A 16,618-nucleotide genomic window follows, 5' to 3' on the forward strand; every position below is an offset into this window, starting at 1 on the left:
TAATTGTACACTAACCTGCACAAAAAATGCAACACTCAAATTGCTTAAAACCACTGAGATTTACTATGAATTTCAGTCACTGCAGTAACTGCAGCTCCTCGTACATCGGACAAACTGGCCGCAACTTCAATATCAGATACTCCAAACGTATCAACGCCATTAAATACAACAGATTCTCTGCCATAGGACAACACATACAAGACTCCAAGCATAATTTCACCAATATTGAAAAAGACATGAAAATACTCAAAATCATTAACAAAGGCCCCCTCTTAAACATTACTGAAAATTGCTGTATTCACCTTGACCAATACTTCAACCCTAATTTCAATTTAAATGACATTTTTGAAAAACCCAACATCCTTTTCGATTTCCTAATTCTTCTTCTCAAAAATTCTAAATTTCAAAACCCCAGTTCTATTTTCCATGCCTTACAAAGTTCCTACCCACATTTTCTACCTCCAATAACCCACCCTAAACTACCCCTCCTTCATCTCCCCATCTTATCCTTCCTCAACACCGTTTAACTTCAGTCTCTCTTATTCTTCTCTTATTCCACTATTCCTCTTCCTCTATTAATTTATTCTATCTTTTCTTTTCACCTAAAAAAAAAAAAATGCCACCTTCATTTCGGTTCTTCTCATTCAAATTTTTGCCTTGCGCCGACTTTGACTACTTCAATCACGACCTGAATTTTTTACATTTTAAAAAATAGTGCACTGTGCATATATGTTTTCATTTGTTTCCGGTATTGCGCTTTTTACTATATTTTTTTCTCTTCACAGTTGTCTTTTCACGTCAACTGTTCCAAAATTTCTACAGGATCACAATTACTTATTCAATTATATTGAATTATATTATATGTATCTATACATACTTACATTCCCGCAACCGAAGCAAATACTGGATCATTAAGCTAGTCTTCATTTTACGTTGGCGTTTGAAACTACAGTGCCTGATGTTGAATATATCGCACTGATCACCGGGAGCTGGCAAGTTACTGCAATTGATCTACCGTATTTCACGGCATAATCGTCGCCACCGCGTAATCGTCGCATCCTTTATTTTCAATACAAAAATCGGACTTTAAACCTTTAATTACATAATCGTCGCACGTCCAAATTTTGTTCACTAATCTGGTTAAAAGGTAAATGGAACTGCAACGTAAGTTGCACATGAATGCGCAGTTTAAATACGTGTATGGTTTACGGGCAATTTGGCAACACAGTCACGTTTGCGACATGTTGCACAACGTATAAATAAATAATACCGGTATATGTACGACGCATGGCTTACCGGTAGACTATCGGCAGTTTGACAACGTGGTCGCGAGACAGTGTACTATTTATTCACCACCTACATATTATGCTTACCGGTAGGCTATCGGCAGTTTGACAACGTGGTCGCGAGACAGTGTACTATTTATTCACCACCTACATATTATGAGTTCCCATTTGAAATACGTAAGGCTGTAAGTTATCGCTTATCGGCAACGTCGCCAGGAAATACTGGCTAGGTAGGTTGAATGGACCTCGAACCAGCCCTCAGATACAGGTAAAATTCCCTGACCCGGCCGTGAATTGAACCCGAGGCCTCCGTGTAAGAGGCAAGCACGCTACCCCTACACCATGGGGCCGGCTCCTGTGTTATTGCGCACGAAGTGAAATCCAAGACGATAACGCAGATTTCCACGGAATTATTCAGCCGAATTATTTACGATGTCTCAGTTGTCATCGCTAGACTCTTATCTTACCTACTACTACGTCATACGTGTCCGGGCATGGGATGAAAACTTTTATCCAAGCAGTCAAGATAATTATTAGCCAATGCTATTAAAGTTTTATTTTATAAACTCGTCAGTCTTGTAATGTAAAATCATCAATAACTGGGAAGAAATATTAACCTAATTACCGTATGTTTAAAAGAAATTGAAAAAAATTAATGTTTGTTACTGACGTCTCGGAATACAGTCAACTATACAGTAGATCTACACCGCGCTAGCTAGAGCTCCGGTTTGCAAGCTTTGCGCAAGCGCAGTAGTGTGTCGCAACCAATGAGCTAAACTGATAAATTGTTGCTTGCTTCCTTGCTGCTTAACAGTATTGGCTGCTCTGGAATGGACAGATCACAGATGCATTTATTTGTTTCAGATTTACGTGCTTACTGTAGACATGTGTGCGTGAGAATTCAAGTTTTTAATTTGTGTTTTGGGTGTTTGCAGAAATAATTTGTTTTAATAGTGAACAATTACGGAAAGTCATTTATATCGCAAATATTAACGTGTGAAGCATTTATAAGCGATTATGGGTAAATATAGAAACTATTCTGCGGGCTTCAAGCTAAGCGTAATTGCCTTCGCTGAACAGCACGGGAACAGAGCTGCAGAAAGAAAATTTTCTGTGAGTGAAAAGTTGGTGCGTGACTGGCGGAAAGTAAAAAACAAGCTAAAAAGCACAAACCCTTCTAGACGCGCGTTTAGAGGTCCTAAAACAGGGAAGTTTCCTATAATTGACGAAGAAGTGTTTAGGTACGTCAGTGAAATACGTAACAATGGCTGCAGTGTATCATATGAAATGTTACAAATTAAGGGACAGGAGGTAGCGCGCAAACACAACATACCGGTAACTCAGTTTAAGGCGACTCGTGGGTGGATTAAGGGGTTCATGCGACGACACAATCTGTCAGTGCGAAGGAGAACAACACTAAGCCAAAAGTTGCCTGCTGATTACACGGACAAGATTGTAAATTTTCACCGATTTGTCATACGTTTGCGCAAGGAAACTTCGTACTTGCTTTCTCAAATCGGTAATGCCGATCAGACTCCAATCTTTTTTGATATGCCTCGTAACAGCACTATTGCGCTAAAAGGATCACGGAGTGTATTAATGAAAACCAGCGGTAGTGAGAAGTTGCGATGCACGGCAATGCTAGCCATTACAGCTGACGGGAGAAAGTTGCCGCCTTACATCATTTTCAAGAGGAAAACGATGCCTAAGAATATACAGTTTCCCCGTGGAATTCATGTACGAGTGCAACCAAAGGGTTGGATGGACGTAGAACTCATGCTGGACTGGGTTAAAACTGTGTGGAATAGAAGACCTGGTGCACTACTAAAACAACCAGCTCTGCTTGTTTTAGATAGTTTCCGAGGTCATCTCGTGAACGAAGTGAAGCAAATTCTCACTACAAATAAGACACGACAGATAGTCATTCCTGGTGGCCTAACATCTGCTTTGCAGCCACTAGACGTATGTGTTAATAAACCCTTTAAAGACCACTTACGTCGATTTTACAACGAGTGGATGATGAGCGGCGATCAGCAATTGACGCCCGCTGGAAATATCAGGCGTCCACCCTTGGACTTGTTATGCTCGTGGGTGAAGAAGAGTTGGGATCTTATACCACCTGAACTAGTCTCCAAGAGCTTCAAAAGGACTGGGATTTCGAATGCACTAGACGGTTCCGAAGATGACGCAGTATGGCAGGGAGACGAAGAATCTGATACTGGTATTAGCAGAGGCGAGGACGGCGCATCAGATAGCGAAACCTGCGATAGCGACACCTAAGATTTGGAATAAATTGCGTACCGGTAAGTCCGCATTTCACAACAAAGCGATAATTTTTTGCAAGTGTAATATTTTAACTTTAATACTCAAATTAATGACAAATTAACTTAATACGTTCATTTTTATTTTCAGGTTGGAAAATCGTTCACCGAATTGTTGCGAAAAATTATGAATTTTGTTTTAGACTATTTTAATTATTTTGATGTATAAACGCGAGTATTACGTGCATCTTAAATTTGTATCAAATACAATTTAGTTATAAATACATTTTTTGAGTAATACAAATACTGGTATTAAATATTAATCGTATAATGGTCGCACCCTACAATTTTTTTCGAAAATTTTGGTATAAAAAGTGCGACGATTATGCCGTGAAATACGGTACTCATCTTCAGCTTCAGCACGATTATTGATCTTCATATGTGTTCGATTGTGTTATGACTTTGTACCTGACAGTGTATACAAGCTAGCTCATTTAACCGTTCTCCGCTTTTCATAAACATAAGTCTTTGCCTAACACTGCGTGTGCCATACTGCCGTTCAGAAAATTAGGCACTGTTTCTTTTAAGTGACTTACATTTTACTTCTGAATTTTACAGTGTCTACCCCCGTCATTTTTATATCGCCTATTCTACTGATCCGGAGTGAACTTGATCTTTTATTTTATTTTTCCTATGCATTGTTTTTCATGTTTTAATCGGCTGATGATGATGATGACCTGGACTAGGGTCGAAACCGGTATCACTTCTACTTATTAAATAAGAATGTAAAACCAAACCAAACCCCATGGCACTACAGCCCTTGAAGGGCCTTGGCCTACCAAGCGACCGCTGCTCAGCCCGGAGGTCTGCAGATTACGAGGTGTCGTGTGGTAAGCACGACGAATCCTAAATAAGAATGTAATCACTGCATTTCTTATTCTCGTGTATTGAATAGGTTGAACCTCTTTATTTATTATTTCAATTTTAACTGTGATACTTTTCAATACGGAATAATAAAATTTTTATCTTTAAATGAAAACCGCTTAATCGAGGATTTAGCATTGATGGAAGTGACATTTCTGGCAGGGGCGGCTTTTCAGGTGAAGTAGGTGAAGTGCCACTTCACCACTTATTTTTACCATAATGAATTACTTAAATTTATTTTTCTTATGACATTTGTTGGTTTTACGGAAAGAAAATGTTTTATTGTACGGCGTTTGGAGCACCTCATCACCTGATGAGAACCAGGGGAACTCATGAAAGCGCCGGCTGTCGGCCACAGTACGGCGCGTGAGACTGAGTGAAGACGAGAGATTCCGCAGCTGCCTGTACCTCCCAAGTGCTCCCTCCTAACGCTTGGCCTTGGCGATTGCCATGACAACCGTGACATCACCCGCGTACTTTCCACATAGCAGAATGTGCTAGTGAAGTTGTCAGAAGAGCAGAATGTTTCATCTTCCCTGCGTCATCCTGTGTGAAGTACGAGTACTTACGCATCGTGGTTCATTCGTAGTGTTGTGCTCTTTTATTTAAATATGTATCCTATTTATGACATAGTGTGCATTTTATTATAAACACCATTTTCACGTTGGAGAAACTGTCGTAGGTACGACATCATAATTGGTGTAAAACCTTCAATAATTATGTTTAATATATTTTAATCATAGTTTATTTAATGCTAAATTATCTTTTATTAAGTGTTTAACATGACTAGTATATGGTTTCTCTGTAAATATGTAGTAAAACTTTGTATAACCTCAAATACTTATTGTATAACCTAAAAATCTATATGGTCGAAAGCAGTAGAAAATTCCATAATGTTTGTATGTTAGACTTATTGTACTATAAGCTTACTGTAAGCTTTTATTTTCCAGATACATGTAGAGACATTACGAATGTTGTAGATATTTCCATGTACATTTTTCTATATCGAAAGAACATTCGAGTACTCATTCGACTAGCTGGTCGATCGATGTTTCGAGTGTGTTTCATCAGAGTGTTGTAAGAACTCTTCCAGAAGTCGATCATTCTAGATGGTTGGTCGAGTAGTATAAATATCGAGTTGTCAGTCAGTGAAGGCAGTTCTCAGATCTAAGTTCGCAGATCTTGGTTCTTGGGACTCAGGCAAGTGATGGACTGGGAGTGACTGTTGGGCTCTGAGGTGGAGTCTGAGTACTGGACTCAAGTGAGTCAGGTGGCAGATTCAAGAGAGAGTATGTTATAGTGCGCGCGTCAGTGTCGTTGATATCTGTACTTGTCAGAATCGACTTCAGGCGGCTCTGCTATTGAGTGTTGTATATAGTGTCATTTGCTGCTGTGTATAACTGTGTGTTGTGACGTACATTGTAAATAAAGTTATTTATACAAGGAAGTGAACGTGTTCTCGTGTGATATTTATATACGTCAAATAAAATTGCAACGTAGAACGATAAAACGAAGATCAGAATGAAGTTCTACGTTTTGATCGCCCTACTGAATCGCTGCAAATTTGTGCTACAAAAGAAGTGAAACATTCTGGTAAATCTTACAATCTTAGTTTCAAACGATCATGGTTTAAGGAATTTCCATGGTTGTGCTCCTCTCCAGCTCTACAGAAGTTGTTTTGTTGGGCCTGCTTGCCTTTTATCAATAAAAATAACGTTTGGAATAGAGAAGGATTTTCAGCCCTTTTGAACATAACACGTTCTTTACATAAGCACTCAGACTCTGCAGAACATAAAATATGGCAGCTAGATTTCAAGACATTGGAAACAAACCAAAATATGATCTCTGATGTCCTGAAGGAAAATGCCAGACTGTATATTGTAATTGTACAGTTCAGTGAAAATGTACATTTAAATAGACTTTTCCTTCAGTTGGTAATTGATGCAGTGCTCTATTTAAGCAAGCAAGAACTAGCTTTTCGTGGTCATGACGAAACATTAAATTCAATAAATCGTGGTCACGTGCTGGACCCTCCGCCAGTCACAGGTACGAGGTACGAGTACAAAACAACCCAAAAAAAAACGTAGTTCCTAAATCTTGTCCTCCTCTGCCACCCCGGAGGCCCGGGTTCAATTCCCGGCTCTGCCACGAAATTTGAAAAGTGGTACGAGGGCTGGAACGGGGTCCACTCAAGCCTCGGGAGATCAACTGAGTAGAGGTGGGCTCGATTCCCACCTCAGCCATCCTGGAAGTGGTTTTCTGTGGTTTCCCACTTCTCCTCCAGGCAAATGCCGGGATGGTACCTAACTTAAGGCCACGGCCGCTTCCTTCCCTCTTCCTTGTCTATCCCTTCCAATCTTCCCATGCTCTACCAAGGCTCCTGTTCAGCATAGCAGGTGAGGCCGCCTGGGCGAGGTACTGGTCATCCTCCCCAGTTGTATCCCCCGGCCCAGAGTCTGAAGCTCCAGGACACTGTCCTTGAGGCGGTAGAGGTGGAATCTCTCACTGAGTCCAAGGGGAAAACCAACCCTGGAGGGTAAGCAGATTAAGAAAGAAAGAAAGAAAGAAAGAAAGAAAGAAAGAAAGAAGTTCCTAAATCTGTCGCTCGAAACCGAAAGGGTAATAGCTCTTCACCATACTTTACAGCCACAAGCCACCACTGATTTCTGGACGGTTGATCCAGGAAATTGTTTCTTCGAGGAACGGATAATGCGGGATTTTTACAACGTGATTTAATTAGGATGCTCGCGGGACCACATAATTTGAACGCATAATCCTGTAAAACGTACTTTCCGGGAATGGATAATTGAGGTTCCACTGTGTATTTTAAAGCGTTGCGATGTTCTATATATCTATGAGGAAGTTCCTGCCAGTTTTTCCGATATAACCTGACCCACATCTCTGACATTCCAGTTTATATATCCCAGAATTTGTGTATTTATTGCTAGTATTTACTGTGTGTGAGGGTTAAATAATATTCTTTCAATAGTTTTGCTGGTTTTGAAAGCAATTTTTAGGTTCTGTTTTCTTAGGATGTTGGTGATTATGTGTATTATTATTGCTAAATGTGAATGAGGCATATTTTTCTTTAGTTTTTGACTCTTTCGTTAAAGTAGTTGTGGGCTTGTTAGTAGATTTATTGATTAGCTTCTTTATAAATATTTTGCTGAATCTGTTGTTCAAAGCTATTTCGCAGCTGGTCCTGATTTCTTTTTTCAAATTTTTCTTTGAGCGCGGGATTTTTAAAGCTCTTTTTAACATGCTATTGTAGGCAGCTTTTTTGTGAGCTTCGGGATGTATTGAAATTTGTTTAATGGTGTTAGTAGTGCAAGTTGGTTTCCGGTAGATGTTAAATGCCAGGTGATTATTCTTATGGCATGATAGTCTTATGTCTAAATAATTAAGCGAGTTATTGTTCTCCATTTCCATAGTGAATTTAATATTCTGACCTAAACTGTTGAGTAGTTCCAAAATTTCCTTTCCTTCATTAATGCTGCTATCTATGATGGCTAGCACATTGTCAACGTAACGTGTCCAGTATTTTATAGCTGTGATCTTACCTATGGTGTTTGTGTGTTCTAAGCGATCCATATATATTTCTAGGTAAACCTGTCTGTTGGTAGATTTTATTCTCGGAATTAAATAATTATTAAAGAGAATTTTAATAGGCCTATGAACTCATCTATTTCATCAATGCTTAATTCACTGAATTTGGTTAAATTATTCCGTATCAAATTTTATCGTTCTACGTTGCGATTTTATTTTACGTAAATAAATATCACACGAGAACACGTTCACTTCCTTATATAATTTACTTTATTTACACTGTACGTCACAATGCACAATTATACATAGTTGCATATGACACTATATACATCACTCAATAGCGGAGTACCCTGAAGTCGATTCTGACCCGTACAGATATCAAACAACACTGACTCGCGCACTCTCTTGAATTCCCCGCCTCACTCACTCACTCACTTGAGTTCAATACTCTGACTCCACCTCGGAGCCCAACAGTCACTCCCAGTCCATCACTTGCCCGAGTCCCAAGAACTAAGAACTGACTTCACTGACTGACAGCTCGATATTTATACCACTCGATCAACCATCTAGATCGACTTCTGGAAGATTTCGTACAACACTCTAATGGAACACACTCGAAACATCGATCGACCAGCTAGTCGAATGGGTACTTGAACTTTCCTTCAGTATTTAAAAATGTACACGGAAATATCTACAACATTCGTAATGTCTCTACATGTATCTGGATAACAAAACCTTACAGTAAGTTTCCAGAACCCTTCATATACACCAAATTATAGTACAATAAGTCTAACATACGAACATTATGGAATTTTCTACCGCTTTCGACTATCTAGATTTTGAGGTTATACAATTCTGTACTACATATTTACAGGGAAATCATATATTAATCATATTTAACATTTAATAAAAGATAATTTAACCTTATATAAACTATAATTAAAATATATTAAACATAATAATTGAAGGTTTTACACCAATTACGATGTACCTACGACAATTTGTAGTGGTTTTAACGGGGATATTGGCATACTTATTGACGACATCAAATGAAAGGATCTTGTGGTGTTCTGATACCTTTATATGTTTTATTCTTTCGCAAAGTTCTATGGATTTCTTTATCATTGTGTTCGCTTGGTAGTGATAATGTGTACTAAGGAAATCTTGAGTAAATTGAGAAAATTTGTATTAATAATTTGTCGTATAGGGGTGCTAGCCTTATGAATTTTTGGTAACGATTTCGCTACGGGTAACCTAGGGTTCATGGCAATGAGTTTTTTTCTCTTCAAATTCATTGAAAAGGAAAGTACTATTATTGACTATTGATTTTAATTCTTTTTGTATGTTATTCAAGTGATCCTTCTTGATTACGTCAAACGTGAAACAAAAAGACCTCCAGCTCAAGACTGTTTTAATGATCAACATTTCACAGTTTTTTTACTTTCATCATGCTTCTTAAAAAAACTTTTTAACTAACATTTCACATTGTGTGTTTCCTATGTTTTTAATTCAATTTACATGTCTTACTGAGGATGACCCAATGCCGGGTCGAAACATGTCTATTTATGTGTGAAGTTTTGTCTTAATTGGGCGTAAAATATGTGGTATTGACTAGGAGGATTTAAATAGTTTTGTACAATTTTGTAAGAAATTAACAAGTTACGAAACCAAATTATATCGCACTGAAAGGAAAACAGGTTTTCTTCGAAGGCAGTAGGAACGCGGTGAAACTGTGGTACGCCTTCTGATGCTCAGTCCATTCCTCTTATACAAATTTCTGATCCACCCTCAGCTTGCTTTAAGCTCTGGCATAGAAAGTTCTTTTGTGATTTCTAATGCTGTTAATTGGCACATTTTGGTAGAGATGCCGTATCCCAATTCCCGCCTATCTGTTACGTATTTGCACAGAATACTTTCAATTTCAGTAAACTTTGCACTCTGCCCGCAGAAAGCTCTACGATCACCATTACTGTTTAAAAGAAAATCTTTCTTCTTTCTCCAGTCTCGAATACCAGATTCATCTATGTCGTTTTTCAGCTACCTTTATAACTTGTTTTTCACTTACAGTAAAAGACTGAAAATGCTTTGTTGAATCCATGTTGACACATGGCTCTCTATGAAAATGAGACTGTTAGACTAACTGCCGCTGAGCGCTTGCGGTAAAAGGAAAGTGAAGGTGTGTTTGGGGTTGGGGGAGCACGCGCTGAGAAGCTCGGTTGCCAAGTCACGGCAACCACGAGTGTGCCGATGTTTGATTTCAGGTTTGTTCCGTACTTGGAAATAATTTTACTGAGCTTATAAACTTTACATATAAATTGTAAACATATAAATTTTCCACCTATTCAATACATAGTTCTATTTACACTGCATGTATTTACATTACATGGGTTGCTTGGGACTAGTTTCAACCCTACTTGGGGTCATCATTAGCCATATTAAAACAATACACAAATATTTGATGAATTCCTAAAACATGTTTCTAATGAGCAGTAAAAACACTATGAAACAAATATACAATTAACACTATGATGTATGGTTGAATTAGGCGAAGTGATATGGTGCTAAAAATGTTGCATATGAAAGTGAAACATTACGTGTGACAATAGATGAGCCATATATAATACAAGTACACAAATACGTAAAAAGGTCTGGGTATAGAAGTACAAATGAGATGCTCTGTGTTGTGGATCGACTTGAGTCGAATTTTTTAGACACATGGTGTTTCAGATAGAATTCAGTAGGTCCTGGCAATACATTACGGTTGTGGACCGAGTGCTATGGTACTAAGAATGAACACAATATAACATGACACTTACAGTATATTAAAAAAATACAAGTATACAAGTAACAAATATGAATATGATTCTCTCTGGAAGAATCTATGAGGAACTGATTATACACTGAAGCAGAAATTTTGAACTTGGCATATTAGGTAACCAAGCTATGTTGATATGACTGCAAGATTGATTGTTGGAATTGTGTAGACTGAATATGAAGTTTTAGAATTCTTCTGGTGTTGTAAGTAGACACTGTGCGTGGTGATATGAATGGGTGGAGCTCTCTGTTCATAGCGGAACAAATGGGAACTATTAAAGTGAGAAAAATCCAGTAAAAGAATAAAGTGCGCGGAAAGAAGAATAGATAACAACGAAGTGAATGGACACTCACCTTGCGCAGTGGTGTGTGCAGCTTAACTAGTAGTGTGCAACTGGAGTGAAGATGTTAGTGCCGGAAGAAGATAGATGGGAGGGGAGGAAGGTGAGGGGCAGGCGCAAGTGGGTTGGGCAGATTGGTAGTGGGTTGGGGGGGGGGATTTAAGGTGGAGCTGAAGGATGTGGGAGAAAGGGTAATTGTTTAGGAAAAATACCTTTAATTAAACTTAGGTTCGAATTCTGGTTAGCTGAATTACTGTTTCTGAGAACAGTGATAAATACATCAAAAAGGATGTTTTGGTTTCTCTGAGATTTCATTAAGATAGTAAATTTTGAAAATTTGAAAGTTTTTATGTTCACAATTTATATGTAAGCTGTATATAAGCTGACTTTTAGGAATTTTTTACACACATTTATACTATAGAGCAAATCTCCATTATCAGATGAAATGCATAAGAGAGATTAATGTGGTACACACATATCCACTTGTTATTTTCAAAGAAACTCTGTCGGAAAACTTGGCTGAATCCAGTGCCAACCCTTAAAACTAAAATACACTAAAAACATAACATTCCCTAAGACGCATGAAGTATAGCGCCACGAATTGAAAGGCTTGAGTAGGACCCGCACCCAATTTTTAGAAGCGATATATTTTTTTAAAGTGCGGGTGATATTTGGTATTATACAGTAGTCGAGATCTCATGATGCTACGGACACTAACAGTGCGGAGATAAAAGCAATGATTGGGCTTCTCTACTTATCGGGTGTTCTGAAATCATCTCATGTGAATCTAGAAGATCTATGGTTAACTGATGGTACTGGGTTGACATTTTTGAGTCACCATGAACCTAAAGAGGTTCAGGTGTCATCTTCATGCTGTACGATTTGACAATATCCACACGAGGGCAATAAGGAAAGAACTCGATAGGCGTGCTCCGATTAGGGAGCTTTTAGATGATTTTGTTCAGTGCTGCAAAGATAACTTTTCACCAAGTGAATATGTGACTGTTGACAAAATGCTGAAAGCATTTTGCAGGCGGTATGAGTTTTGACAGCACGTTGCCAATAAGCCGGCGAAGTATGGCTTGGAGATACATGCAGCAACTAATGCTAGAACTTTCTACACGCTAAATATGAAGATATACACTGGAGAACAACCTGAAGGGTCTTTCCAATTAGACAACAGTGGAAAAAGTGTCGTGGTAAAGCTAGTTCAACCTATATCCGGAACTGGACGAAATGTTACAGTCGACAACTGGTACACTAATGTTCCTCCTGCTTCCAGTCTTCTTGCAGATCAAAGACTTCCACTGGTGGGTACTATGAAAAGAAACAAAAAGGAAATCCCAGCATTCTTTGTTGAAACAAAAGGAAGACCCATGAAAAAGCAGTGTATTTGGCTTTACAAGAACTCTCGCACTACTGTCATACGTTCCAAGGAAGACCAATCGTCCTACTGTTGTCTGCACTTCACAACGATGACAGCATTGATGAAAACTCTGGTGATTCAGTGAAGCTGGAAATGGTGATGTTTTATAATTTAACCAAAGGGGGCGTAGATGTAGTGGATGAAATGAAGGGTACCTACTCCGTTTCAAGAGTCTGCAACAGATGGTCATTCACCCTCTTCTACACACTACTGAATATTGCTTGCATGAACAGTTACATCATTCTTCAAAGCAAATCCGACTCAGCTATGATATGAAGAAGTTTTCTGAACGATTTGGGCAGAGAATCGTGCCTAGAGTATATGCATTACCGTGTGACACTTGAAAACATTCCTCGAAAGCTGAAGCAACGTCTGGAAGAGTTTCTTGGAATTCAGTCAGAGGTAGTGTTGCCATTAGCATGAAACAGGAAGACCAAGACAACATGTGCGAATTGCTCTCACTTCATCTGCAAGGGACACACTGTGTTTTCTTATGTTACTAGCTGATTTACCTGTGCTTCACTATGGAATTCTACATTGTATACAGAATTCTAGGTTAGGTAGTGTACACCTTGTGAGCAAGAGAGTATTATATTGCATAGCTCGTATCGTTACCGTAGAAACGGGACAGGGAAGTCACCAAACATCTTTTCTCAATTGAAGACTGGGTTAGGGAATTTTCATTGTAATGGTAGGCCCACTTGCCTACCATCAGTCACAGTCAGGTTGGAGAGTTTTCATTATAATGGCAGACACACTCCACCTGCTTTTTTACATCCTCAGAAAGACTGTCTAGTGATTTTCCCAAGTGAAATGAACATAGGTCATTACAATGACGTCAGTAGGAATGGCGCGATTAAAAGCAATATGAAATGATCAAATGAAAAACCACGCATTTTCTCACTTTTAACGAACAGTACTACGCTGCCGATCTAACAGTCAAAAGTTCCAGAGCTGGAATGACCAAGCCGCAGACAGCCGTGATCCGTGAACACACTTAGTCTTTTTTCAGCGGGTGGAGGGGTGGGGTCAAATAGTGGAGAATCCCAGGGCTAATCTATGCCCTTTTACCAATCTGTTTCCAATGAGTACCCGATGAGTCCAAAAATCTCATTTCACTACACTGGTGGCGGAAAAATCTATCTGACTTGGAGGCAAATTTTTCCTCCAAGCCAGAGGAGAAAACCCCTCTTCACTGCTAATTTGGAATAAAATGAATGTAGAATTTAATGAAAGTGAAGAGGAAGACGCTTTTCTTAAGAAACGGCTCTTTTCAGGGTTGAACGTTCAATTATTTAGTGAATTGTGGTGCTATAATTTGGAATAGGCCTGAATTGTAATTCTAGACCAGGTCATACTACTATTACAAGTGAGCCTCTGCCAAATATGCACACTGCTCATTCAAAACAGCGCGTCAGAGTAGGGATCGAACAGCTGGAATACTATACTGAACCAGTGTGTTACGTACCAGCAGTATCAGACAGTGTATGAACCAGAGGAATGGCACACTAAAGAAAAATGTTTTTCAACTCCCCAGCTATTTCCCACCAGTATTCCGTCACGCTGTTATACTCAATAATCAATGTTATGTGCTTTCGATATATAAGGCTTTCACATTTAGTTTTCTTCCGACTCTGAAATACTACTCTTATCATAGTCGGTACAATAAAACTGAATAAAACATAAATGATCGGAAATCGTATTCTCTATAACTTTTGTTATGTACCGGTAGTACTTTTCTATATGACCAATAACATAGGTATTTAAAAATTAATTTAGGCGCCTACCCCTAAACTACCATTTTATCCAGGGTCAGTAAAATTTTTTATAGTTTAGACTATAGTTTCTTCTTCCCCAACTCTATACACCGATTTTCATTAAATTCTGTTCACCCATTTTCTCGTGGCTTGGCGTTGATGTGGACTTAAGAAAAAAAAAATCGAAATCCATGAATATCTGTGTTATCATAGCCAGTACGGTAAAAATGTATAAGACATAAATGATCAGAAATTTAATTCTATGTAACTTTAGTTATGTAGTATTTATCGATAGGACCACTAATAATATAAATATTAGAGAATTGAATTTTAGGCGTTCCCCTAAACTACCATTTCACTAAGCGTGAATAAAATGATTTACAGCCTAGATTGTAGTGACTCATTCCCCGAATCTACATACCGATTTTCATGAAATTCTTTCAGCCGTTTTCTCGTGATGCGTGTACATATATACAGACAGACAGAAATTACGTAAAAGTAAAAAATATATTTCCTTGTTACTGTAGACATGACCGATACAGAAATACCACTCTTTTCAAATTCTGAGCAGTGTACAGACAAAACACTTATATATATATATATATAGATTTGTGTCACAGGAAATCAGGAAAATAAGTGTGAAGAGGAGGAATTATAAAACCACTGCAGTATATGGTTGTGCATCATGAAGCGATAATTTTATTAAATCTTAGATTAACAATAAGTACTTTCTAGCAGGTAATGTCATATTCAAGGTTGATTTATTTGCAGTTCTTATGTATATTTTCACAACTGTTTGTCACCATGTCATTTCATAACTTTTAAGTTGATATATATTTTATAATTTGTGATAATCACCGTACAAGAAATTGCTATACTAGTTTGATATACTTGATTGTAAACTTATATACGATGTTGCTCAAATAAAAGAGAAATAATTTGTATGAAATGTAATATAAATAACCCCCTCCCCCCAAAACATAAAAAATTAAATGCAAAAATTGAGATATATACGACAATGAACTGTGATCGCTGTGAGTAAATATAAGGTGTGTTCTTATCGACCGCGCGCGCTCTCTCCCAGGTTAAATAACTTTTTCCTCCCACCTTATTCATTTTCTACTGATCATTATTTATGTCCAGAATGATTTGTATTTTTACTAGATTTAAAAAAAAATTATCATCGTAGCATAGATATCCTGCGATTTAAGACCACTCTGGTAAAGTTAAATAACTTTTTTCTCTACCTTATTCTTTTTCTAACAGTGAAACCTAGGGTAATGATTATTTTAACTAATTCTGCTCTCAGTTTGTTGTATAAAATAATGGTTGCCTTTCTTCACAGGAATCTGTTTGGTAGACGAAACAAACCCTGCTGAGCTTGAAGACGACTCAGGTAGTCAGGGAGATGCTCTAGGACTGGTAGCAGGTGTGAAGACAGCTTATAGTGTACCTGCCCCTAAATTTGATTCTTCTGATAATTCTACCACAGTGGATACTGAATTGAGTCTTGATGAACTTATGGCTCAGATGAAGTCCATATAATATGATCCTGATGAAGACCTGTATTACTTGTAAATGTTGTAACAAAAAATTGTATATGAATCAGACAATTATATTTAAAAATATTTTACATAAATTTGGATCATATGACGTATAGTTTTCTGTTGAACAGAACAACTTATGAATTATACTTTAAAAGAAACCAAAGCTTTCATAGCTACATTATTTCTAACATTTTGCTCTTGGTAATGCTCATTTTCTTGGTGTATTTTCATTTTTCAAGATATTACAGTATAATGCAAGTTTTCAACACAGTCTGTCATTAAGACCAATCCATTATGGAGCTTGTAAACTTTGTATGTAATACACATATCAGAAGAAAACTTTGCATCATGTATGAAGTATATATTTTATGACTTACAGATGGTGATGGTGATTATTGTTTTAAGGGGCCAAACAATGTGATTATAAGCATATGGCTTTTTCAATACATACATGAATAGTAAAATAAAATAACTACAATTTAAAACTTAAACTCTGGACATGTTAGTTGCCTGAGGTGTTAAAAAGAGGAAGTCTTTTCAGATCTCCTGCATAAGCATATATAGAACATTCCTGAATGATGTGCTCAACAGTCTATCACCTCACATTCACACTGTAGAGAAGAAATTTTCTTCCATTTGAACAGGCAGTCCCCACATACTATATGTTTAGTCCATATGTGGTTAAGTATTGACCAGGCTTTCTTAGGTAGATCAAA

The 16,618-nt window shown here is 37.8% G+C and overlaps 1 protein-coding gene across 1 annotated transcript in view; it reads left to right on the plus strand.

Moving 5' to 3' along the window:
• The window catches only part of Uba5 (Ubiquitin-like activating enzyme 5), a 72,099-nt gene extending 56,034 nt beyond the window's left edge, over positions 1-16,065 (plus strand). The window contains exon 7 of the mRNA XM_067159315.2: positions 15,701-16,065. Within this exon, the coding sequence (XP_067015416.1) occupies positions 15,701-15,900 (200 nt within the window). The 3' untranslated portion in view covers positions 15,901-16,065. The remainder of the gene's footprint in view (positions 1-15,700) is intronic.
• Positions 16,066-16,618: the final 553 nt, after the last annotated feature.

The sequence above is a fragment of the Anabrus simplex genome, chromosome 1 (assembly GCF_040414725.1).
Source record: "Anabrus simplex isolate iqAnaSimp1 chromosome 1, ASM4041472v1, whole genome shotgun sequence".
In the NCBI taxonomy this organism is placed as follows: domain Eukaryota; kingdom Metazoa; phylum Arthropoda; class Insecta; order Orthoptera; family Tettigoniidae; genus Anabrus; species Anabrus simplex.